We start from the raw sequence: 25,837 nt of genomic DNA, 5'->3' as shown, positions 1-25,837 counted from the left end.
CACGTATGATGGCTGGCTTCGATATTTTAAAACCCAACTATTTAAGCAATTTGTGTTTCAAATATTCAAGGAAGAAGCTGCAGTTTTTGTAACCTCTTATACTATAATCTCTAAAAAATATTTGCCATGTAAAAAAATCATGCAATAGATTTTGATTTTTAATTTTTTGTTTTTCAACTTTACAACAACATGGAAATTTTTTTTTTAATTTTCAATAATGCAAAACTGGAAAAAAAAAATTTTCCCTTACATGACAACTATTACAAGGAGTAAAAACGTTTTTTTTTCTTTGTCGTTCTTCCGTACAATTTATAAATTACACTAAAATTTAAATTGTATGCACCTACACTATACGAGTACATTTTTTTTTTGATGTAATTGAAAATAAAAAAAAAATGAAGTTTGTTTTTCACTATAAAATCAATGTAAATGCAAGTTGTGTATGAAAATCTACAAACACACATATACAAATACTCTAGCACTTACATTATTCATCATTCTTCAATGTTACTAAAAATAAGCACAAAAACTTTTTTAATGAAATTCATAGTTTGCGAAGAAATACTTTCCTTCCCACATAATATTTTCGCTACAGAGAATACAAAGAAATTGGCCTCTGGTTCCATATAGAATTGGTTTCAGGAGCTAAATAGAAATTCTGGAACCTTACTATTTAATTCGATCTTCATTAAACGAATTTCGTATTCGGCAAAAGGGTAAGGTAGCACCAATAAATTTCTATGGTACTACCTTTCCATTTCTGGAAATATGAAAATCGTTGGTAAGGCCACATTAGGCTTTATATGGCATGTTCAGTAGCTTTACCATATAATATATATGGTAAGGCCACTGAACATTTGAACGAAGAATATCTATCACATGGCGTAGACCAATTTTTGATCTTTTCAAAACATAAAATTGCTATTGTTATACAATCAGGCACCCGTTTAAATTTTCGTTGGAACTGGTGGGTTATTTTGAAATGGAGGGACTTGCATGTGTTTTGTACTTTATTGTACTATAAAAAAAAAATTATTGAGATCTTGCAATAAAAATGGGAGCAAACGTTCGAACATTCGGCAATTAAGAATTCATGAAACAAAAATCATTATTTTTGAAACACACTCTATTCTAATCAATTAAAAAATAAACGCAAAAACATCGTTTCTTCTGCTGGAACTTGTAAATGAACACTGGTTGCAATAAACAAGACCCAAAGAAAAGGAAACTTTTAAGTGTTTGTGTTATTTTATTTGCGTGTAAATTAAAAATGAAAATAAAAATAAAATTTTTTTTTTTACATATTTTTCTGCAATAAAACAAAAAAAGCATTAATTTTTCATTTTACATTGTAAATGAATGCGCTCTCTGTTTTCCTTTAAAAATTTATTGCAAGAAATTGAAAACAAAAATTATTTCTTGTTCTCCAAGCAACCTACGTGCAAAAAATAATTTATACATTATTTCCTTTCAACAATTTCATGTTGGTGTTAAAAATTTTTCAATATTTTTTTATTCTAATTTTTAATTTCATTTTATGTGGGAACAGTTTTAATTTTATTTGTTCATTTTTTTGGTCTCTTAGTGTTTTCTTTGGCTCAATTAATATTAGGTAAAGGAAGAACATCGATATTTTAAAATTTTCGTCTATACTTTGGATAGTTGCTTCATGTAAAATGATAAAAGATTCAAAGGAAAATAAAATTTCAAAGTTATTCGGAAAAAAATTTTCAAGAATTTTTTCAATATTACCACAGCTACATAGCCTGTACATAATACAGACATCTACTTGAGTTAAAATTTTAATCAATTTTAATATTACAGCGGCGACTAAGCATTTAGTGGCTCCTCACAAACTAAATTGTACATTATATCGAATTTTGTCGAATTTATATCGAATAAAAAGGGCAATGTACGAGAGAAAAATTAAAGTCCTTAATTATTTAAATTCAGTATGGTTACTCAAATGACAATCTTTAAAATAATATGAAGATTCTACACAATATGCAAAAGTCAATATTATAAGTAAATACAAAATAAGAAAATTTTTCAAAATAAAAACAAAATATGCAAAAAATATAATCTTTGAGAATCACAATCGGCGGCATATAACCAATAAAAATAGCAAAATATCAAAAATCTTTAATATTCTGAAAGAAATAGAGATCAATGGAGTTGAGAGTGTAATTTTAGGGTATTTGGTATGAAATCTTAAAATACACGATTTATGCGGCTTTATTATGATATGAGCCTGAATAAGAATTAGTAGGACTCCTGCTTTTTGGAACGAAAAAATCAAGAAGAGAACCCAGTGTATTTAATAAATTATTGCTGATCAAGTACCCAAAATAAAGTGAAAATAGAAGGTTAATATTTTAATTGCACATATTGCTGTTGTTAAGCATTATATACAATGAAACCTTGTATAACAGTAAAACATCAACCATGAGCTACCACAGCTATCAACCAAATATTAATATCAAAACCTAATAATGTTTTCCTTCCTTCCTCCACTCAAATATACAGGAAAATCTCTTTTAAATATACCAAGAAAATGTTAATTACTCAATTATGATTCATGAAAACAAAAGAAAAAAAAAACGAAACAAGAAATTAATTATACATTTTAAATATTTCGTTAGAAAAGGTAATAAAAAACGAGACAACATGAAAAATTTAACAAAAAAAAATACAAAATGGGGGTAAAAAAAACCAAAAAAAAATAAAAATAGAAAATAAACTGACCAAATGGGAAAACATTGAAAATAGTTTCCGTATTAAACGTTTTTTTTTTTCATTCTTTTTTTGGGAATCGTTTAAAATACACGGATGTTTCTTTGTATATAACATACAATACATACATAGAAATGGTATATTGTCCCATTTATATGGTGCATAATATCCCTCTTGGGTGTTATTTTCAAAATATAAATTTTACAATTTCTGCAGACTATTTTGTATTTATGTGCATGAAGATATTATTTTAAGTTGACTAGATGTCCTTTTTCTTTTTGCTAGATTCGATACGAGTATTAGTTGGAATATTCTCTTTGGCATGTTGTGATTTTTTTATTTTTCCCTATATTAAAGTGTTTAAATTTTATTCTATAAAATTTCGTATTAAAAATTATTAAATTTTTGCTATTTGAAAATTAAATGAAATTAAATTTCAAGGAATTGGCTATCATAAATTTTTAATATTAGATCAAACTAATATGAACAGGTGAGAGAACCTTAGACAAAAAAACTTGTAAGTGGTAAAGGCGGAACAATTTCATATTGTTTATTTTGATTTTAATTGTGCAGTAAATGTGATTTTATGCGTTACGGAACGAAATTTTCATATATAAAGATTTTAAAACATTTACAAGAGGGCAGCACTAAAATTTATATTATAATATTTTCAAATATTTCGAATGTGAAAATTTTAAAATTTTGGAAATTACAACGCAATGATGCTATAACATGTAATCATATTGCACTCTCTTTCCTATAAATTTATTTTTATTTTCTTTGAGTTCATAGTTAAATGGAGAGAATTCAAACCGAAGAATAGAATTTTATTTTGAACAATTTTAATTTGCAATATAATAAACTTTAACAAATAATACCACAGAATAGTGAAGTCTCTCAGTACTGTAAATTTGAAATATTTAAGAAGAACACAAAATTAACTAATATTATTGAACGAAATATTTAATGTAATATAACAGAGAATTTTTGATTAAAATTACTCATCTCAAAAAAATTTAATTTTTCACATTAATAACTACATAAATAGTACTAATTGCCAAAAAAAGGCCAATTCAAATTTTCAAAAGTGAATTCTTGAAATGTCCTGAAAAATATTCCAAAAAAAAAAAATTCAATTCAAAAGACAACGATTTTTATTTGTAAATCATTCCTGTTCATACTTCAATCGTCAATGAAATTATTTTATGATCCTCTAGAAATTTTCTTCATATTTTTATACAGATTTAGTTCTTCATATATCAGATATAACAGATAAAATATGAAATTCTGGAAATTTTTCGGATATTTCATTAAAATTTTCTTTTAATTTTCTATTTTTTTAAAGAGAAAACTTTAAAAATCATTTTCTTGTCCTTTTTTTTTTTAAAAAATTTTTAACCAATCTTTTTTCCAATTGATATTCATATTAGGATTTCTCTTTTACCAATGTAATTGAAGAATATTGCCACTTTTCAAATATGTTTACATACATATATTATATATATATATAAGTATTGTATATAGTAATTGAAAGAGAAGCATATTGTGTTATAATTATGTTGTATACAATATATTAGATGATATACCAGATGAATTCAGAAAATATCCTTTTGAAAAGGATAACGCTCGTAAAATTATCTTATTATCTAAATCGATTCGCAATGGAAGACATTAAGATTATAACAATAACGAAAGGAAATTTAATACTGGTGTACCAAGGAACATAGCAAGAGGAGTAGAATAATTTAAACATGCGGAAAGATGGCATTTAAATTCTTGTAATGTGAATGCAAAAAAATTTGGTAACTTTTCCATGTGATATTTTTTTTGTTTTGAATTCAATTTCTCCTGCTTCTATGTCCTCCTTCTCAATTCTACATTCATGATATGAGAGAAACGATTTTCTGTCAGAATTACAGAAGAGTTTGTTTTCATTTGATTTGAAAAATAATAATTTTAAATAAATTTTTTTATATAAAACAATTTTATTCTTAGATTTTACAAAATGAATTCAGAAAATACGAATTTTTTTGTTTTGATTTGTTTTCTTAAAATTTTTATTGTCAATTTTATGTTGCTTTCATTTTTTATTTTTCAAAAAACAAAAAAAAAAAAAATTATTTGAAATTCATTAGAATTGCATAGTCAAATGCAAAAAAAAATTTTTTTTTGTATAGTGTAGAAAACAACATGTTACAACAACAAAAAAATGTTGGTTACTAGAATATGAAAGATAAAATTCCAATAAAGCACATTTTGACAGAAAAATTTAACTAAAAATCTAAAATTTGCAAAAAAAAAAAAAAATTTACTATAGCAACTCTGTATAATATTAATGTATGTATATACCTTTAGTATAAACCCAATACAGCTGAGGATTATTCGAAAGGAAAAACTGAATTTTTAATGAATATGAATGATAAGCAAAAATTTTCAAGACTTTGCCATATTTTACTAATAATTTAAATTTTTGGGAATTAATTAAAGTTGAGTTAACCCTTTCGGCCGGTTGGTACGCAAATGTACCAGTAAAGTTCAAAAATCCCTAAAATTTAAATATTGCATTGTATTTCGTTCTCTGCTGTTTCACAGACAGTTTGTTTTTTATTTTAAAGTAATAGACTCTACATGTAAACCATCAGTTAATTACACTATTCGAATACCGGGTCGAAAGAGTTAAAGGTAACATATTTAAAATTAAAGACATTTATCATAAATAATTTGTTAATTAGGTACTGAAACTCGAATAGTTATAATCAAGAATGCTTATTTGAAATGCTGTTCAGTTTTGTCCAAAATCGAAGCAGATAAAATGAAAATTACTTGATTAGTACTAACTGGTAAAAAATATTATGATCCTCTATGCATATTTCTAGATATTTATCATTTACATTATTTTATCAAAAATAAATATGATTTTCTAATAAATGTTTTGTTTATTACTGCATTCTTCATTCTTTAAAACTCTTGCCATAAATTTTTTTTTTAAAATCGCACACTCTTACAAAACTATTGAATATTTTAAAGGAATTGTCTACAGTTGTTTGTGCACATATTATTAATTTTCAAAATTTAATACCACGAAAAATTTATTAATCCAAAATTTTTATTAAAAAATTCCGGTTCTAAATTCTTTCTAATCCAATCTCTTAATATAAATTATATTCGTATTTTACTAATTAAGACTATCATGCAACATCTGTATAACACTTCTTATAAATATTGCATTAGATATTTATAATATTAATTCTGTAATAAATTATTTAAAAAAAAAAAAAAAACAAAAATTTTCCCAAAAACTTCTATACCAGATGTGATCCTTTTTGAACTTTTACACCGAAAAAAATAACAAAATATTGCATTCAAGTGCTCTAATACGGCCATAATGTTAAAATATAAAGAAAAATTTTCATATTTCTCAGCCATCATAGATAAAATTGGAATTAGTAAGAATAAACTGCACTTTTGTATTTGTTTTACGTATGTATATGTGTTACACAACATGGCTATTTTAAATATTTATAACATAAATACATGAGGATAACGAAAAAAAAAAAAGAAATTTTTGACATATTGCACTTTTTGAACAAAAATAGGAAAAAAGTATAAGAAACCACTTACATAGAAAGAAAAAATAATAATTTACAAAAAAACGGCAAGGATGTAAAAGGATGAAGAGAACAGATTAACCTTTTTCAACTCAAAAATTTTCAACAAGAATTAGAAGAAAAACCAAAAGAAAAAAATAGAATTTTGGATTTACATAAAATTTTGTAATAAAATGCAGAACGTGAATATTGTGCACCACTAAAAAAATATTTGAATTTTAGTCTTTATTTCTAAAAAAAAAATAAATTTTTGTAGTCAGGAAAACGGATTTTGAGCCTTCAAGGCTCAAAACGAATAACAATTTTTTCATTATTACATAACATTCGTTAAAATTTTCCTTCAAAGACAATTTTGAATTGGTTTTCAAAATATCCCAAGTTCAGACACAGATATACGTATATTTTTGAAAAGCTGTTGAAGAGTCACTTATTAAAATTTGAGCTCAATATTGGTAATGTTCTATAATAGACAAACATTTCAGTTAATTCCAAATGTAATTGAAGGCATTAATGGCAAAAAAAAAAATTACAAGCTTTTATACTAACTGAATTGCTAAGTTGAGAAATTCTATAAGTTTGAAATAAATTTTAAGATCATTTCTATAACTTCGTAACTAATTCATATACGTTAGCTAAATGTTGATAACTTGTAAGCTATGAAGAATTTAAATTTTAACCCTTTCGACTTGCCTAGTACACATACGTACAAATAAAGTACAAACATTCCTAAAAATTAAAAACGGCATTGCGTATTTGGTTCTCTGTTGTACCATTTAAAATTAAAAAGTTGAACAAATTAGAATATAAAAATTGTTAATATCGTAAAATACTGTTATTATCGTAATACTGTGAAAATAATTCCATTAATAATCGTTTTTTTTCAATAGGGTAAACGTGAACGCCACTGACACCTTGGCAATCTTTGATCTTTTATACATAATTTTTCACATACACTTTATACGGACATTGCCCATATAATGCGATTTTTCGACTATATGTGTAGAAACTTGCTTACAATAAGAGCAAATTAAAAATCACTACCGTAAAATATTTTTATCCCTTAATAAACAACCAAATATTTGTATTTATCAAAACATTTATAAAAAAAAAAAATCAAAATATTATTATGTATGAAAAATAAATAGTTTTTTTTTACCAAAGCCAGGATAACCAAAAAAAAAGGATAACAATGTAAAATCTTTATAATATATACCTAAAAATAAACCGTTACAATTGCAATTTTCCTCCTTAATATTATAGAGTATAATGTTAATGTAATATAGGGGAAAAAATATAGTTTTTTTGCCTCTCACTTTGTACTTTATTACAAAATTTATATTATGTACGTAAAATAACAGTGTTTTCATATACATATGGGTACTTATGTGATATTATGTATATATGGGCATATAATATTATCTGCTGTTCAAGTAAAATGGTTATAAAAATTAACATTTTTAACCGTTATACAATGAAAATTCTATATAAAAATTCTAAATAGATGTCATGAACTAAACAAATAACTATGGCGCATATTATACACCATCATATAAAAAATAAACTTTACATATTTTATATATTAAAGTTATTTAGAATAATAACGGTACATTATTTGTACATATATACATAATATTATGTATGTATGTATAAATAAATAAATACAAGTTAATATAATAAACTATTTGACATGAGAAAATAAAATATTTAAGAAAGTTGTAAATGTATACGAGTTTGAATTAAAAAAATTTGCTAATGTTGTGATACTCAAGAGCGAGAACAGGCCCTGTAGAAATTGTTTAAATCAATAAATTGTTCAAATTTTGAGAAATTAACAAATAAATCGAAATATCATATAAAAATTCCAACTTATAATTTTTAAGTCCAAGTTTTAAGATGAAACAAATATATTAACCCCAAATTTTACGATATGAAAAAAGTAAGGTTAAGTTCATGTCTTCATAAAACAATTTGTTTTTGTTCGTTGTTCTGCAAAAGTTTTTTTTTTTTAAGTGAGTACCACTTTAATTGTTATTATAGTACAGAAATTCACTTGTTTCTACATATAAGTTAGACAGCTTTTTGTTAATGTATCTAGAAAAATTTAAATTTGGCTCTTAGTACAGTTTTAGTTTGTATCGTCTAAAATCCCTGAATAGTTTGTCAGTTAGTTTCGGTAGCAATCAAAACTGAAATATTAAATTTGAAGTAAATTATAACAAAACTTATATATTTCATAAAAATCGGATCAGAAAGAAGACAGACCGACACAAAAACATACAGATAGACTGACAGATTCTGTAAAAATTGTTTATTTACACTTCCTTAGCATGGACAAATACATTTTCACCGAATACTCCATAAGTGAAATTTGATGTTATCACATAACCTCCCTTATTTGTATGCAATGCGGTCGATACCAAAAATAATATATGTACAGTTAACTTTATTATGCATGGTGGGTTGAATAATCACACTAGCAATAACTTTGAAATTTTACAACATAAATCAGGTTTTGCATTTGAATACTAAGAGATTGCTATATAATTTAGCCAAATTTAGTTATTCTCGAAAAATTTCATCTTTTTTTTTTTTTAACAATAGATGGCAATGGTATTTTCATAACCAGCTCGTATTTTATAAATATTTAAAATAGGGCAAAGTACTTATATATATTGCATATATTCCTAAACAAAAATATTTTAAAGAAAAACTATAACCTTAAATATTTTATATAAATAATGTAGTTGTAATGTGTATATATATATATATATAGGTAGTTGTATTTCAATGAACGTGTATATTTAGATATTTGTAAAAATTCTTTTATACATTCTCATATAAGCAAATATATACATTATATACCTACATTATTATGTACATATTATAGAGATTATGTAGTTGATTGTATATATAAGTTTTATAATAATGCAAAGGTTTATCCAGCTTCTAAATTTTTAAAATATCCGAAAAAATAGCTAAAACTTAAGCAAACAACCAAATAACAGACATTGTTTTGTATATGAACAGGAAAATTATGCTAATAACTTTATTTTCTTTATTTTAACATTTTTTTTTTTTTTTTAATTTTTTTTTTGTTGCACTATACTTACATAATAACTATACAGTTATTCATAGAAATTTTTACTAAAAAACAGAATATATTTTTAAAGATTTTTTTTTTGCACAAAATTTGTATAGGTACCATAAACAAGGATTTTATAATATATTCAAAAAGGACATAATATATTCAGAAGATTTATGAAATATATATTTAAAAAAGAAAGGATTTACGTATACCATAGTATAGCATCGAATTATATTTATAGAAAAAAGACGAAACTTTAGCTCTTCTCTATATAGTACTATATAAAATAGAATTTTAACTATTTAATATGCTTCATGTAGTGCAATATTAAAGAAGTTTAAAGTTTAAAATGTTGTAATCATTCATAAATTTTTAAAATTTTGATTTACATCTAATAGTTTTTGTAAGGGCATTAAACTATATGATAAATTTTATAAAAATATACAAATAATATTATTTTTTAGATTTGTATGTTAGTTAAAATGAAGATGGCAGACAGTTTTAGTGAATATATAGAAAATATTCACTCAAAAATGACATTACATTTCTTTCACTTTGATTAGTATTAGTGACAAACAAGTGATTTCTTTTGTTACAATTCAAAAATATTTAAATGAATGAGATTTTTTATATTATAGATTCCGTGATAAATTGTGCTCATATCATAAAAATAATCTTGAAGTTTACGTGTTTGAGAACATGAGCTACGAAAATTTACAAAGACAATTAATTGATAAATTTTAAATTAGTGATTGACAATTGGGAGTGTCACTGAATTTAAATTTTTAAAATTGAAATTCTATTTTGTTTTTGCAATTTTAATTGTGAATACTAAACCGTGCAGCGTACGGGGTTTCAGACCTCGCATTATACTAACAATTGCTTCATAAATTTTAAATTATATAGTTAAATATCATTTTGTACGCCTACAATTGGTACTGAATTTAAAATTTTTAAAATTGAAATTCTGTTTCTGCAATCTAATTATTTGTTGGAACTAAATCGTGTCGCGTATGGTTATCTAACATCATACTGTCTTGGTTTGTTTTACAATTTTAATATATAAAGACAGGTATTCGAGTAACATGCCTGAATTATTAATACTCAACAGTTTTCTATTAAAAATACATTTGAAAAGATGTGAATTTCATGTTTTAGGTCTGTAAATTAACCGCCGCAATAAAATTAATTTTACATCAAGCAATGTAATTGTCTTTGGTAGTGTAATTTTCTCTTATGGTGTGTTCAATTTGTTCGAGGAAGCATCTCGAATTTGAACTCTTCGAATGGAAAACCGAAAACATAATCGTAATAGTGAATGCTAGATTTGTAATTTTGCGATTTTTTGTTGACTTTTGGTTATTACCAAAACAAACACTTTTTACAAATTATACCCTTTATAGAATCAATTTTTCTTTTGTATCTAACACATACCATTTTAAACACACAATTTCGGAAAAAAAACAGAACCCAAAATATAATTATTATTAAGTACAAAATGTGAAATGAAATAATTATTTAAAATCAATATGTATGTAAATAATTATTATATGATAAAACACATAAATATTATGTAGGTAAATATTATTTCAATAACGTAAATAAATAATTCTAATAACATTTATACTTTTTATGCGTTAAACAAATAATTATTATTTGCAATTATTACATAAAATATTTTAAAATATGTAAAAATGAAAAAAAATTTCCCAATAATTCTAAAATAAATCAAATACAAATTTTCAAATAACAAAAAAAAATAAATTGAAAAATATTTTAATTTTTTTTTTATCATTTATGAGAGATTATTAAAAAAAAAAAGGAATTTTAAACTTACTTGCTCCTCCAAATGTAAAATCACCTTATTTTTGGTATTTCGAAATTATTTGTTATTTTTTTTTTGGTTTTGTTTGGATTATTTTTGATTTTTTTATTATGTTGATAGAAAATTTTTATTTTTGAATATTTTTAATTTTTTTCGTAATGAAAAATTTGAAAAGAGAATGAAATAATTTTTTTTTTTAGAATGATTATTTATTTTTTTTTTGATATACATATAAAAAAATTAATAATTTTCAATGTTAAAAATTCAACTAAAATCACATTGAAAAATAAATAAATTTTAATTATAAATAAAGAAAATAATTAAAAAAAAAATATTTGAATTCAAATTTTAAATAAATATGAAAAATTAAAAGCATTTACAAAATTTATTTTGAAAAAAAAAAAAAAATATTACGGAAATATACGAGGTTTATAATAAATTAATTAATTATATAATGGATACAATTTAAGTTTCTACTAAAAATACTATAATAAATTTTATATAGAGCTACAAATAAATTTAAAACTACAAAAAATACATAGAGTACCTAATAGAGTGCCTAGAATTTTTGAATAAATCTTTAATTTACTTTAAAAATATTTTTTACTACCGAGTAGTTGAAAAAAATTTATAATATAGTTGGATTGAACCAGTGGTTTGTAAAATAGCACATTTCGTTGCGACAAGTGAAAATATTGCTTTTAAAAATATAGTAAACACGATTATATTTCAATTATTCTAATTCAAATACTGATATGTACACTAAACTACCGAAATATACGGATTTATGGCATACCTTTAGGCTGAACAACAGAAAAAAAAAAGCAAAACACGATAATAAAATGTGTAGTTAAATTTCCGGCATAATAGTACAATTGAACATTAAAAAGATAAAAAGGCCGTTTAAATAACCCGTTACCTAAGACAAAAATTTTTTTTTTTCAAATTTTTTACGTCATTATTCTTTCTAGACGGCAACTTCTAGGAGTCTAAAATTTCAGCCAATTTTTGTATACCAATGAACAATTTATTTCGTATGAATAAGAAATTTTCCACTTCCAATCCCGTTCCAAGTTATCGCTTCTAGAAATTTGTAAGAATTGAATTTTTAAAGCATTATATTTCCCGAACTACAGGATTTTATGAATTTCTCTAAAAGCGAAAAAGAAACAGTAAATGCTATGCCAACAAAAATTATAATTATTTATCTGAACTCACTTAACCGTTGAATGCAATTACTGTGTTTATATTTCTTTGATTGCTTACCTTTGGCACATCCTAAATGTATGCAATAAATTGAAAAATTTTCACATAAATGAAAATACAAAACATTTGTACTCGTAATTTAAATAATGTAATAGACTGTTATTAAAGGCATTATTTTCACATGTTCAATGGAAAAGGGCTTCTTTACAAACCGTTGTAACAATTTCGTTATATTACTTACTAATACAGAGTTCCGATTTATTTATTAATATATTTCAACTATAACTAGGGGTATCCGTTTTGGGTTCTAATTAATATTTAAATTAAAATTTTGTTTTATAAGGAAACGGAGAAAATTTATGTTTGTTCTTTAAATGTTGAAGAAAAAAATTTTATAATTTTATAACAATTATTTAATAACTGTTATTAAAACCGAAATTTAATAGGTAGAATTTTCAATGAAATACATTTAATTATAAAATTTTATAAATTTTCTATTGTAACTACAGCAAAATAACATGTTATACTGTTCGAATAACATGTTATAAAGAAAATCAAAAATATTTTTGTGTATGTTTAATATTAAAATTTTAAAACTAGTAAAAACATGGTATCTTGGAATTATGTTTTAAAGTGAAAGATTTTTTCCATATAAAATTTAATTTTGGTTGAACACAATGCATAACAATGTAATTCGAGAATAACACGTTATTCGCTGTATTGTGAACAGGGTATTACTCACAAAAAATTTATAGTTTTATCAATTTTTAAAATACAGTTTTCAGTCAAGAAAAATTATTGGCGCTCTCTAAAGCTCTTCTTATTGTAGCAATTTTATTTGAATTAAATGAAAATATTACAAACAAAGCCTACATAATTTCAAATTTAGAATATTGATTAAATTTTTTCAATATATCGTAAAAAAAAATTTTTATTTCCAAATGTTTGCCTACACCTTACCCAATTTAAATAAAAGTACTTTGATAATTCAAGAAATTTCCACTACTTTCCTATAGTTTTTAATAAACAAAGGCAATAATTTTTTCCTTTGCATTAAAATTTATTCAATTGTAATCAAAAAAAAAGTCATAAACTTTATTTGTATAAAATATTTTGTATATAAGCTACCTAGAATTTCAATGCTTAATTTTTTTTTACCAAAAGCAAAAAAAATTTAAAATGGATAAATTGTACCCAAATCATTTTCAATCAAAAAATAAGATATAAATAATCTAAAAATCAATAAAGCATTAATATAGAAAAAAAAACCAAAATGGAGAAATAAAAAAGCAACAAAACGAACCTAAAATTTTTGACAAACCAAAAATGTAATAAAAGTCAAGAATAACCACAATATAACTAATAAATTCTCAAAAAGAACAAAAAAGAAAAGAAAAACTCATATAAAACGGAAACACTAGGCTAACGAAATAAAAATGTACGAATACTGAAAATAAAATACAACGGAAATAAGGAACACAAAATTCTATCAAATCTATTTTATCGCTTACGCAAAGAAACAACAGAAAAAAAAAATAAATAAAAAAAAGAAAAAATAAGAGTAAAAAAAAACATTTTTTTTTTACATTTTTTTTTATTTATTTTTTAGTTTTTTTTTTAAAAAATCAAAAATTTTTTTTTGTTTTTGTTTCATTCAAGTTATCGTAAACAGCAAAGATTTTTTTTTTTTGTATAGATGAATATGTGATCAAATGAGCGTATATGAATGATGAATATTATAGCGGTACCAAAAAATTCCAAAAAATCCACCATAGGACACCATTTTACCAATCATGGTGTTAAATTGATTGAATAAAACCAACAAGAAAAAAAAAATATGTCGTATGTTTTTTTTTTATATCGTAAATTTTTTCATAGTTGACATTGACACAAAATTTAACATGAATGAGAGTAGTAAAAAAGAGAGAAAAAAACATGAAAAAAAAAGAGAATTCGTCAAAAAATTGTTTGATTTTTGTTTTACAGTTATAATATAATTTTATATATAATATACAGTTATTTACTTGCAGTGGATCAAAATACAAAAGAAAAAACGATATTATAGGAAGGAAAAATAGAGATTATTAAACAAAAAAAAAAAAAACATATGAAGTGGCAGGGTAAAAATTAAAATTTTACTTATGAAAAAAAAAAAAAAAACTCCTGACATAACTCAAAATTTTTTAACAAAAGCAAAATTAAATTAATGGCGGAAGAAAAATTAGATTTTTTCTTCTTCTTCAATAATATTGTCTACATTAAATAAAAGTTATACAGCAATGAAAAATTATACAAAAATAAGAAAATATAATTGTAGAAAAAAAATTTTTAAAATTACAGTTAGTTTTTATGTAGCGAAATTGTTAAGGTATAAACAATTGGTGCATATTACTTTGGAAATTTTTGATTGAATACTATGAGCATATGGCCTGTAATCGTACAATAAATGTAGGTAATAGTAGAGTAGTGGTAGCAAAACGAGACATTTGTGCTAATTTGAGGGGGATTGGACCTGTTGCACCGGCCATGTCAATCAAGCAAACAATAACAAAATGTTTTAAATAGGATGAGCTATTGAAATGATTGTAACTTCATCAAAAGACGTCAAATATGTTAACAAAAAGAGAAGTAAGAAGTTTTCGTTTGCACTTAATAAATAAATCAGTCTAATCTAAATCATAGTGCGTAAGACACTTATAAACCATAAAAATTATAGTTGTTAAGTTTTAGTATTCAGAATTAAAAATCGAGAGAAATGTGAAACGCTTTTTTTTTTATGCTTCCTTATGTTGAAGAAACAAATCAGCATTTTTATAACTTAACTAATGTTCCTTGTGTTCAACTACAATAAGTTCAACACCATGAGTACTAAATTATGATGTAAATAATAATAAAAATTCTGCAGGTCTAGGATTTAAGAATGAAATCAATACAGTTATTAATTATAGCCACTATGAATTACTCGAACATAAAATGAATCCGACATGAAAATTTTGGAAGAAAACGCTATAAATGGTAGAAAATAATAGTGTATATAATAAGTATTTAAAATTTTCTTTAGACTTGAAAATGTATAGATTCCTTTCTGCCGGAATTTCAATTCAGAATATTGTTATGATACGTAAACATTTTAGAGCCGCCACTAGAACAGATTCCAAATCACGATTTACACATTTTCACTATAAAAACTAAGTAATCTATTAGATAAAAGCACCCTAAAGCTAGAAGTTATAGCTTTACAAAATGCAAACAAATGAAAGTTCTGAACTATTCTGAATTTAATGAGAGAAATTTCATTTATAAATGTAGATTTTTTTCTTTTTCCAGTCGTTTGGATATTGTCAAAATGTATTTTTGTCCAAAGTGGCTATTAACTATATGCTGATTACATATATGTATGTAAATGAAACATTAAATTGGTGAAAGAAGCCATAACATCCAATTATTATTATATTTATAATTAACATAATTTTAAAATAAATGAAATTAGTGTTAATTATGAAAATAGTTGATAATAGGTTGTGAATAGAAAATTAATGACATTTTTAGCAACAAGACTAGTTTGTAATCTCCAAAATTGTAGAAATCTCATTACTTTAAAATTGTTCGACAATTCAGCAATTGTAACTTTTACAACTTGCATTAGAGTGCTTAATTCAGCATTTACTAATTACACTGAATTCAGCAGTTATCATTTATAAGCTGAATTGTGAATTTGAATAATATGAAATTGCTACAATTTTCAAATTGACAACATTTTTAATTTTTTTATACTATCAATACATTTTGATCACTTATGTAATTATGAAATTGTTATTTCAAAAATGTCAGCAATATTCAGCAATAAAATTCAATTTTGTTTTTAAAACCCCTAGATTCAAACCTTACAAAGATTAAGATTTTACAAAATTAATTTTTATGAGCGTTTTTTTTTTTTGTTTGTATTAAAAATGACGAAATGTAAAAATGAAGTTTTTATACCACCTTAATTATCTTTGTTTTACTTTTCGTTTGTTGCGCTCAAGAGTGTAAACTTGACTTTAAGTTTGAAATTATTATTTTTTTTAACAACAAAGAATATATAAAAAGAAACAACTTTTAACAACGAAATTTTTAATATAAATGAGTTGAAAATTCGAAAAAATTCGAAAATTTTTTTAAAACAAAAAGCAAAGATAATGGCAATTAAAAAATGAATTTCTATATATATATAGATAGAATATTAAAGATTAAAAATTAAAGAAGGTTATTTTTTAGACACTAACTGTAATTTTAATATTTGAAGTATCGTTAGAATTAAAAAAAAAATATATGAAATGAAACTAAATCGCAAACTAGAATATTTGAGGAAAAAAATTTTTTTGTTATTAGAGTGTTAAAGGAAAAAATTATAAATGAAAAAAAAAAAAAACAAAATAAAGAATGAAAATTAGAAGAAGAATAATTTTATTTTTTAACTAAACTAAAAGATAAAAAGAAAACAAGAAGAAAGTAGAAGAACTAAAATCAGAAAAGAAATTGCTAAAGAAAGAAAAGTTTAAAAATATTTTTTTTTTTTTTATAAAACAAAATTTTTATAATTATTATTACTTACCAGTCTCACCAGTGGTACATGTTGCTGGTGCTGATGGTGGTCCACGTCCAATATTATTTACAGCTATCACATAAAATTCATATTCAGTATATGGGCTTAAGGCTCTCACAACATAATACATTGTTATAATCCCGCTGATTTCGCTAAATGCCTGCTTCAAATAAAATATGAAAATTGAGAATAGAATTTTGTTCAACTATATTTGCAAATAAGTATGTATATAGGAATGGGATAGCGTTGTGCAAGATAAATTTGAAAGAAAAAATAATAATAATATCGAAAACATAAGTGCATATTTTTAGGCTACTTCTATATATGGAGTCATGTGGAGTAGCATTAAAATTTGTTAAATTTTAGTAAATGAAATTGAAGAAAATCAAGTGCAAAAATCATAAATTTTCAAATAAACCCAAAAATTAATACGGGAATATAAATAATTGGGGTTTATCTACATAAATACCTACATACGTAATTAAAAATAAAGTTTGGTCAAAGCAATATTTTGTAAAATACCACTTTTCCCTTCAACAATTCAAAATTCAATCTAACTATTTACGTTCCAGCTTACAACAATCTGGCGGTTACGTTTCATATACTTGTTGTATATGAATAAAAATTATCAAGTATTTTAAATATATTGTATACATTTAGGATTAGATAAAAAAAAAAATCAAATTTAAATAGTTGTTAACATATTACTCGAATTTAAGGCTTAATTGCGTGAGTTTAGAAAAATAATTATATTTTTTGGACGTCATCGCATTTCCCGTTAAATTTCTGGGAAATATAAAAAAAAAATTTTTTCTATGGAAATAGGTTTCTATTAAAATATCTATGCACGTATAAAATTTCAGCTTTCTAGCTTCATAAATCACAATGCAATCGTGAATTCCAAAAATAATTTTAAATTAGGTTTTCACATGTACATTCTTAAAATTAGAATGAATTACGTTTTAATATGTTATAATTAAAAATGTTAAAAATAGAACAATAATTTTTATTTACTTAATATTTTTTTGTTTTTAGCACTTTTCCAAAAAATTTTTTGAAAAAAGTGCTTATTAGTTTCACTCTGTCCGTCCGTCCGTCCGTCCGTTCGTCCGTCCGTCTGTCCGTGTGTCTGTTTACAAAACTTCTACACCTTTCAAGATAGAAAGCTGAAATTTAATACGTACATAGATCTTCACTAGAAACTTATTTCCGTAGAACAAAATTTTTACCTATCTCCCCCCCTCTAGAAGTTATACCCCCCCAAAACCCTAAAAATGGCCTTTTTTAAATATTTGTTGCAATGAAACCATAAGCATTTTTGAAATTTTGCAAACGCAGAAAAGCAGTGGCTTGCTTCCTCTTGCGCGGTATACTATAGTTCAACTTAAGAAAAACAAAATGGCCGCTCAAATTTACCGTTATTTAAAGTCCTTTTTTTCCAAATTTTTGATGTCGTTTTTCTTCTAGACCCCAGACTGTAGAAGCTTGAAATTTTAGGAGCTTTTAGATATTAATAAATAGTTCAATTTGTTAGAAGAAAATTTTTTTCCATCTCCACCCCCTCTCAAGTTATCACCTCTTGAAATTCGTAAAATTTTTGACACCTTATATTTCCGAAACCGCAAACTTTTCTAAATTTTTATAAACGCAAAAAGCTAACGGTAAATTCCGTGAAATTAAAAAATATAATTATTTTTCTTAACTCACACAATTAACCCTTAAAATCGAGCATTATGTTAACCCCTTTTTATATTAATTTTTGCTTTATTTCAAAGACTGCATATATGCGTCATCCTAAATATATGCAATCCTAGAAATAGTTTTGTATATGAATGAAAATAATTTTAATAGTGTGATAGCTATACATAGACTGTATTTAAAAGCAGAATTTTCACTTGTTGAAGGGAAAAGTGCTACAATACAAACCATTGGTTTGACCCAACTTTATTTAATTCCAGGACATTTAATTTGAATTACCCAAAATATTGTCATTATACTGTGCTTCATTTCATTACTTTTATATTGAATATATTAATTAAAATCCTTAAACCGAATGCAAATGAAATTCAAAATTATAAAAGAGAAGGAGAGAAGAAGGAAAAAAGAGAAAAAAAAAGAAAATTTGTAACAGTTTTTAAGGTTGAAATGAAAACAAAAGGAAAAGCAAATGATAGGTAATTACTTGTGAAAAGAAAAATTTGTTTTATTACCCAAGCAGTTGAAAAGTAATTTCTCAAAAGGATTTATGTGTATACCTTTATACTTATTTTAACTGATATTTCTTTCATTACTATTATTATTTTATTTTTTTTTCTTCTTTTTGCTTAGATTTTTCATTTATTTTATTTTGTATACGTTCTCATTTTTATATTTTTAGAATGGTTATTGTAATTTAGAATGGCTGAGAAAAAGACAGCTATCACCATCTAACTAAATCATTTTAATTTAATATACAAGGTGTTTCGCATAAACTGGCAAATAACTTCAGGGATGATTCTTTGATCAAATACCATCAAAAAGTTGTACAGTTGGGGGGGGGGAAGGGTGCAAATATACTCGTTTTCGAGCTTCAGCTTGCTAAAAAACAAATATACCAGATTTTTCCGTCATGTAAATAGACGCTACTTCGGAACAAGTTAAATCAATTGTAAGACCGAAAATAAAGAACCATCAATTGCCTGTGAAACCAGCCACTGATGGTTACTCTATATTACATGGTTCTGAAGTTATACACATTTATTTATATGCAAAAAATAACTGGTACCGTTTTTTTAACAGGCTGTAGCTCGAAAACGAGTATATTTAAACACATCCTCCATCCCCTCCCAAACCGTACAATTTTTTACTGAAAATTTATCAAAAAATCATCCATGAAATCATGTGCCACTTTACTCGAAACACCTTGTATAATAAAGCTATTGTTATATTGCATTTTACTGAAAATCAAATTTAAGCTTTTGTTGATAAAATTTTTAGTTAAAGCAATATTGCCTTTAAAACCAACTTTAAAATTTAAAAATTCTAAAATATTCAAGTAAATTTTCACTGACAGCACTACATTTTGCCTTCAATTTTATTTTAAAAATTTTCTCAAATTATACTTTATTTTTTTATAAAAAATAAAAAGAATAAAACCATAGAAATAAAAGTAATGGGGTGAAAGGTGCAAAAAAAAATTATGGTAATAAAAACCTGAATAAAAATTAAATTAAAAAATATTACAAAAAATAAAACAAAACAATTGTGATCCTTTTGAAATATGGAGAGTGAAATTGCTAGAATATAAGTGATAAAAAAAAACAAAGAGAAAAGTAAAAGAAAAGAAACAACAAGCAATTTTTCTCACCTGATTAGCATTCTTTGGTTTATATTGTATAACGTAATATTGTAATTCTTCAGGTCCTTTATATGACCATTCTAAACGGACAGATGTTGCTGTCACCTCTGAGATTTGAACATCTGTGGGCATTGCTGGTAATGCTATAAATACAAAAAAAAAATATAGGCATTATTATAAGTATAAAAATATAAAACTAAAAATTTTGTTTTTATTAAAAAGGAAAGAATTCTATTTATTTTATTTTGTGTTAGGTAGAATGTAAAGAAAAATATAATGTAAAAGAAGCAGGAAAGCGAAAGAATGCAAAATTATTAATAACTAAGAAATTTATAAAGAGGAAATTAGTATTTGAAATAAAAGATATTAGTAGGTATTTCATTAGCGTACGAAAATATGGAAATCTCAAGGGAAAATAAATGCGCGACCTCTTTAGTAGTGAACAATTAACGATAAGGATCATTAAGGGGCCAATAACAAAATTATCATAAGGATTTAATTCTGGAGCATAATCTATCCCTATTGGGACTAGACCTAATAATGGTATATTTTGTAAATTTAAATGAAATGATAAAATATTTTTGTATAATTGTAAGAATTCTATTACATAATAGTTATGCATAGTCATATACTATTCTTTAAATTAAAATGCTGGACTTTATTCAGAATATTAAAGAAAAATGGTACTCCAGAACTCGTGTCGTTCTATATAGTAAACACGGATAATTTTACTATAAGATTCTTTTTCAATCTTAATTAAATTTTCTATAGAATGCGTGAATAAAATTTGCATTAAGAAAATGCATCGCTAAGAAAATTAAACACTTCGAAAAGTTTTAAAGTTATTAAGAGTTATTTACTTTTTAGATTTTTTATGTTTCATTATCTCGATTCTAGTCCATTTAAATGTAATTAATCGAAAATAAAATTTTGTTACAATTTCGTATTTCTTCCAGATATTCACTTTCTTTAAATTGGAAAAATAAGTAAATTTTACTGATTAAAAACTAAATACAACCCTAAAGAATATGAAAATTTTATCGCAAAATCATAATTCATTCACTACATTTTCGCAAAATTGCTATACCGAAAGCCTTATATTATTAACGAAATTATTACAGTCTGAGCATTAATAAAATTCTGAGCATTCTAGTGAAACACAATTCCCTTCTTACTCGATTTAAATATTATGAGCTTGTATACGTATATGAAACACCTTGTACTCGTACATTTATAGAAATGTTATTTTCTAACATTAATAATTTTATTATGCTGGTATAAGGATGTACTGGTTGTCGCTGTAACATTTCTCTTTAAAAAAAAATTATTTTAAATATTAAAATTTTATTTTTAAAAATTTTTCCATTAAATGATTTAAAAATGGAAATTTTTATGAAAAATAAAATTAAGATGATAAAGGGCAATTAATAAATAAATTATGAAGAAAAACGAATACTTGTATAAAATGGATTAACTTTTGCCTCAAAAAAAAGAATTTCTCAAAAAAAAAAACACTTTCAAGAATTTTCATAGAATGTTGAATTTTTGGTTTATCTCGTTTTAAATATAGCATAAAATTGGAAGTGAGTGTTAAAGAATTTCAAGTTTTATTTTGATTTCAAAATAAATATATTAATAAATTAATAAGGGCATTTAGAATTCAAGGCTCATATTGAGGGGACAAGATTGAATATATTATTAATAATAATGGAAATAATTATTAATCCATTATTTTACATAATATCGTACCTTGAGAATAATACCGTAAATTTATACCGTAATTTTTGAGAATAATACCGTAAATTACCGTAGATTATTTATAGAAATCATATGTAGATTATTTATAGAAACCATACCGTAGATTATTTATAGAAATCATAGAAAATATTGTGTTTTAATAAATGTAAGGCTGCAATATTTTGAATTGTTTCACATAAAAACCAAATTTCTTTTCATAAAATTGGTATGAATCGATATGTTGATAATAGAGATAGATAAAATCATGTACTGTTTGAAGGTGTCGCGGCATTTAATTAAAATATTTTTTGAATTTTGGTGATATCGTAAAATATTGCGGTATTGAATTTAGAAACAAAAAACACTGTAAAAAAAGCTGAAAAATAAATTCAGAAAATTTTGAATAGAAGCTGTAATTTTTTATAAATGTAAGTATTGTATGTAACCTGGTATGAATCATACCATTATTGTATGTCATACCATTATTTCCATACCAAAATAATTAACAACATAATGAACACAAATTTAATTTTGAACCATAAAATGTTCTAAAATTTTTTAAATCATATTTAAATTTCCATAGCGATAATAATCTATATTACATCGTACATACACGCCTATTATTTTGTATTTACAGTTAATTACAGCGACTATGTTACTTACATTGTACTTTAACTATAGCTGTTGCTTCAATTTGTCCTAACGATGATGCCGCAATACATGTGTAATTTGCTGATGTTTGAATATTTTTCAATTGTAATACATTTCTTCCTATTGGTATATCATTATCAGGTGTAATATCTTCAGCTCCTAAAAAAAAAAAAAATATAATAAAAAAATTCAATAAAAACATAAATTTATTTATTTGGAAATTTATATGCCAATATTTATTTTATTTAAAAATATTTGTTTAAAATTACTTTTTTTTTTTTTAAATAAATATTTGAAAATTAATAAATAATTTTAAACAATTTATTCAAGGCTTGCTTATACCAATATAAAATTTTAAATTACGATATACATAATTAGAATTGAATTTTTGGAAAATCATTATTATTTAGGAAATTAAAATTACTATTAAAAAGTATTAGCTATACTTAGTATATGAAATGGAAATTATGATTTTCTTTTGCTGTATTAAGAAAATTGTGTTTATTTAATATTTCTCGGGAATCATTTTGTTTTTGAATTTTCAATAAAATTTCGTACATCTTTATAAAAGAACAAGTGATGGAAAGGTTGAAGATATTCATAAATTCTTTTAAATTATAAAAATCGAGTGAAATTTCTTTGAAAATTAGATTAGACTAAATGTGAGGTCGACGTGGCTAACGTCGGGACGCCTTTTTGTTAAATACATAATTTTAATACTATTATTATTTTTTAAACAAATTACACATACATACATACATATATTAGTATTATAAATAATTTTACCTTTCATCCATTTAACATGCGGCATTGGTGAACCAACAGCAACACATGTTAAATTTAAATCAGCACCTAACATAACTTCATTTAATGGTTCTGGTGGTCTTGAAAAATTTGGTGATACACGTCTAACTTTAACATATAATGATGTTGCTTTTGAATGTTCTGTACCAATTGAATTTTCAGCAACACATTCATATTTTCCTTGATCTTCTTCTCGGCTATTTTCAATTTGTAGACTTCCTATAGAATTGTATGAAATCAAGAAATAAAATTATAATTAAAAATTTAAAATTATTAAAAAAAAAATAAAAATTATCTACATATTATTAATTGTATACTAAGATTTTAAAATTAAATTAGTTTTATTTTTGACAGTAAATTACTAGATCTATAAAAACAAATAACCTTAGAAAGTATATACATATATGTATAATTTTCTGAGTTAGAATTGCAAATGAATAATACGTTTTAAGGTACAAGAATTCTGTTATTTGTTGAACTGCTGTTAAAATAGCGAAGCAGAATAGCGAAGAGGTTATTAAGTAGTGATCTTGATTCTTAGATACGAACACAAAATAATTACAATTACAATTTCCAGTGGGTGCCCAATATTTTTTAAAATTTCAAAATAAATTTTTGTCCACTATATTACAAATTTTAAATACATACATTGTTAAATACAATTTTTTTTTTTATCAATTCCAAATAGTTGATGCTCTCAATTTGACATGAAAGGGATAAATTGTGTTTCTATGGTCTTTTTATTTTTTATTTCAATTTTTACAATTTCCTTGTACAATATAATATTATTGTATACATATTATGTACATGTATGTAATGTGCTTAAAAAATATCCTTTCTTGTATATAGATAAAAGATGGATAGGAACATTAAAAATGTCACTTTATCGTATTGAACATGCCGAGAGCAAGATTATAAATACATGTTAGGATGGATTACAAGTTAAAACTTTACGTGCCAATATACTCGTGTACATTTTAAACAATTACAAATGTACATACATTCGAACATACATACATATATAAAAGTTGAGAATCCATCAGATTTATTTCTTATCCCGAATCCCGATGTACCTACATATTGTGTACAATAATAAGTCTTTCTTTTTATATGTTGTAGACATAATGGATAAGACTATAAAAATTTCAAAAAAAAAAAAAATAACAAAAAAAAAATGTAATTTTAAATGAAACAAATGTACAAAATAAAATAAAAATAAATGAAAAAAAAAATATGTACAGTGGTTCTTCAGTGTATAGTACAAAGAGTGGACTGGACTGACATCTCAGACAGATGGACAAATTGAAAATTCTTAAAATTTTTTATTTTCTTTATCATTTTTTTATTGTGTTTTCTTGATATTTTTTTATGAAAACGAAAAGTAAAATCAAATAAATGAAATTAGAGAGGAAAAAATGAGAAAATAAAAAAAAAAACTTAAAAATCAAATTAAAGAAAATTTTCTATTTTAGCAGATCGTTTTTCACACGATTTTCCTATTTTTTTCCCAACAATATTTTTCGTGATTATATAGAGAGGGTATACTATTACTACTAACTAAGTATAGCATTTCTACATATAGTATTTTTTTTTTATTATAGAATAATGGGGTCATTTATTTCTCACATTATATTTTTTTCTGTGTTTTCTTATATATTTCTGTTTATGTGAATCCCATTAGATAAAGTATACACTTTTGAAAAAATTCACATTAGAGAGTAGGACCAGATCATACATACAAATGAAGAGTAGAGTGGGAGAGTGATGGAATACGTTACATATATGTATAGTATGTATACTTTACTTAATGTGAAAATAAATTAATGGCTTTTAAAATGTTTTAATATTTTGTTTTATCTACAATAAGAAACTATACTTACTTGTATATATTGTATAGTTATTTCCATTAATTTTATATTTCGAATAAGAATTTTTGATTTGAATTTTATAAATAAGGATATGGATATATGTATGTACACTTAAGAGAAATGCAATAATATAAAATATTTTTAAAATGAATATCAAATTTTTATTGTATTCGAGAGAAATTGCAAACTACCGTCTGAAATAGTTTTAAGGAAGGAAATGAAAAATCCCCGGGATCTTGAAAAAAATTTTAACAAAAAAAAATTTCATTTAAATCTTAAAATATTTTATCCTAAAATATATTATTGAAAGCTGAAAATTTTGTTTTAAATTTTAGAATTTTTCTAAGATAAGACCTAAGATATTCATTAAATACTTTAATTTATTCGATTTCTCTGTA

The 25,837-nt window shown here is 24.0% G+C and overlaps 1 protein-coding gene across 3 annotated transcripts in view; it reads right to left on the bottom strand.

The window, feature by feature from the left end:
- The window catches only part of LOC129606139 (tyrosine-protein phosphatase Lar), a 167,154-nt gene that overhangs the window by 59,773 nt on the left and 81,544 nt on the right, over window positions 1–25,837 (bottom strand). The window contains exons 2-6 of one of the 3 annotated variants that reach the window (XM_055516259.1): window positions 23,554–23,790; window positions 22,780–22,926; window positions 20,389–20,522; window positions 17,052–17,205; window positions 11,264–11,287 (exon numbers count right to left, since the gene is read on the bottom strand). In XM_055516259.1, coding sequence (XP_055372234.1) covers window positions 11,264–11,287; window positions 17,052–17,205; window positions 20,389–20,522; window positions 22,780–22,926; window positions 23,554–23,790 — 696 coding nt within the window. The remainder of the gene's footprint in view (window positions 1–11,263; window positions 11,288–17,051; window positions 17,206–20,388; window positions 20,523–22,779; window positions 22,927–23,553; window positions 23,791–25,837) is intronic. The other 2 variants (XM_055516260.1, XM_055516261.1) reach the window with 2 other exon arrangements.

The sequence above is a fragment of the Condylostylus longicornis genome, unplaced genomic scaffold (genome assembly GCF_029603195.1).
Source record: "Condylostylus longicornis isolate FDR11 unplaced genomic scaffold, ASM2960319v2 ptg000017l, whole genome shotgun sequence".
Lineage (NCBI taxonomy): Eukaryota > Metazoa > Arthropoda > Insecta > Diptera > Dolichopodidae > Condylostylus > Condylostylus longicornis.
The sequence above is the reverse complement of the archived record's forward strand: the minus strand, read 5'-3'. Positions and strand labels throughout refer to the sequence as shown.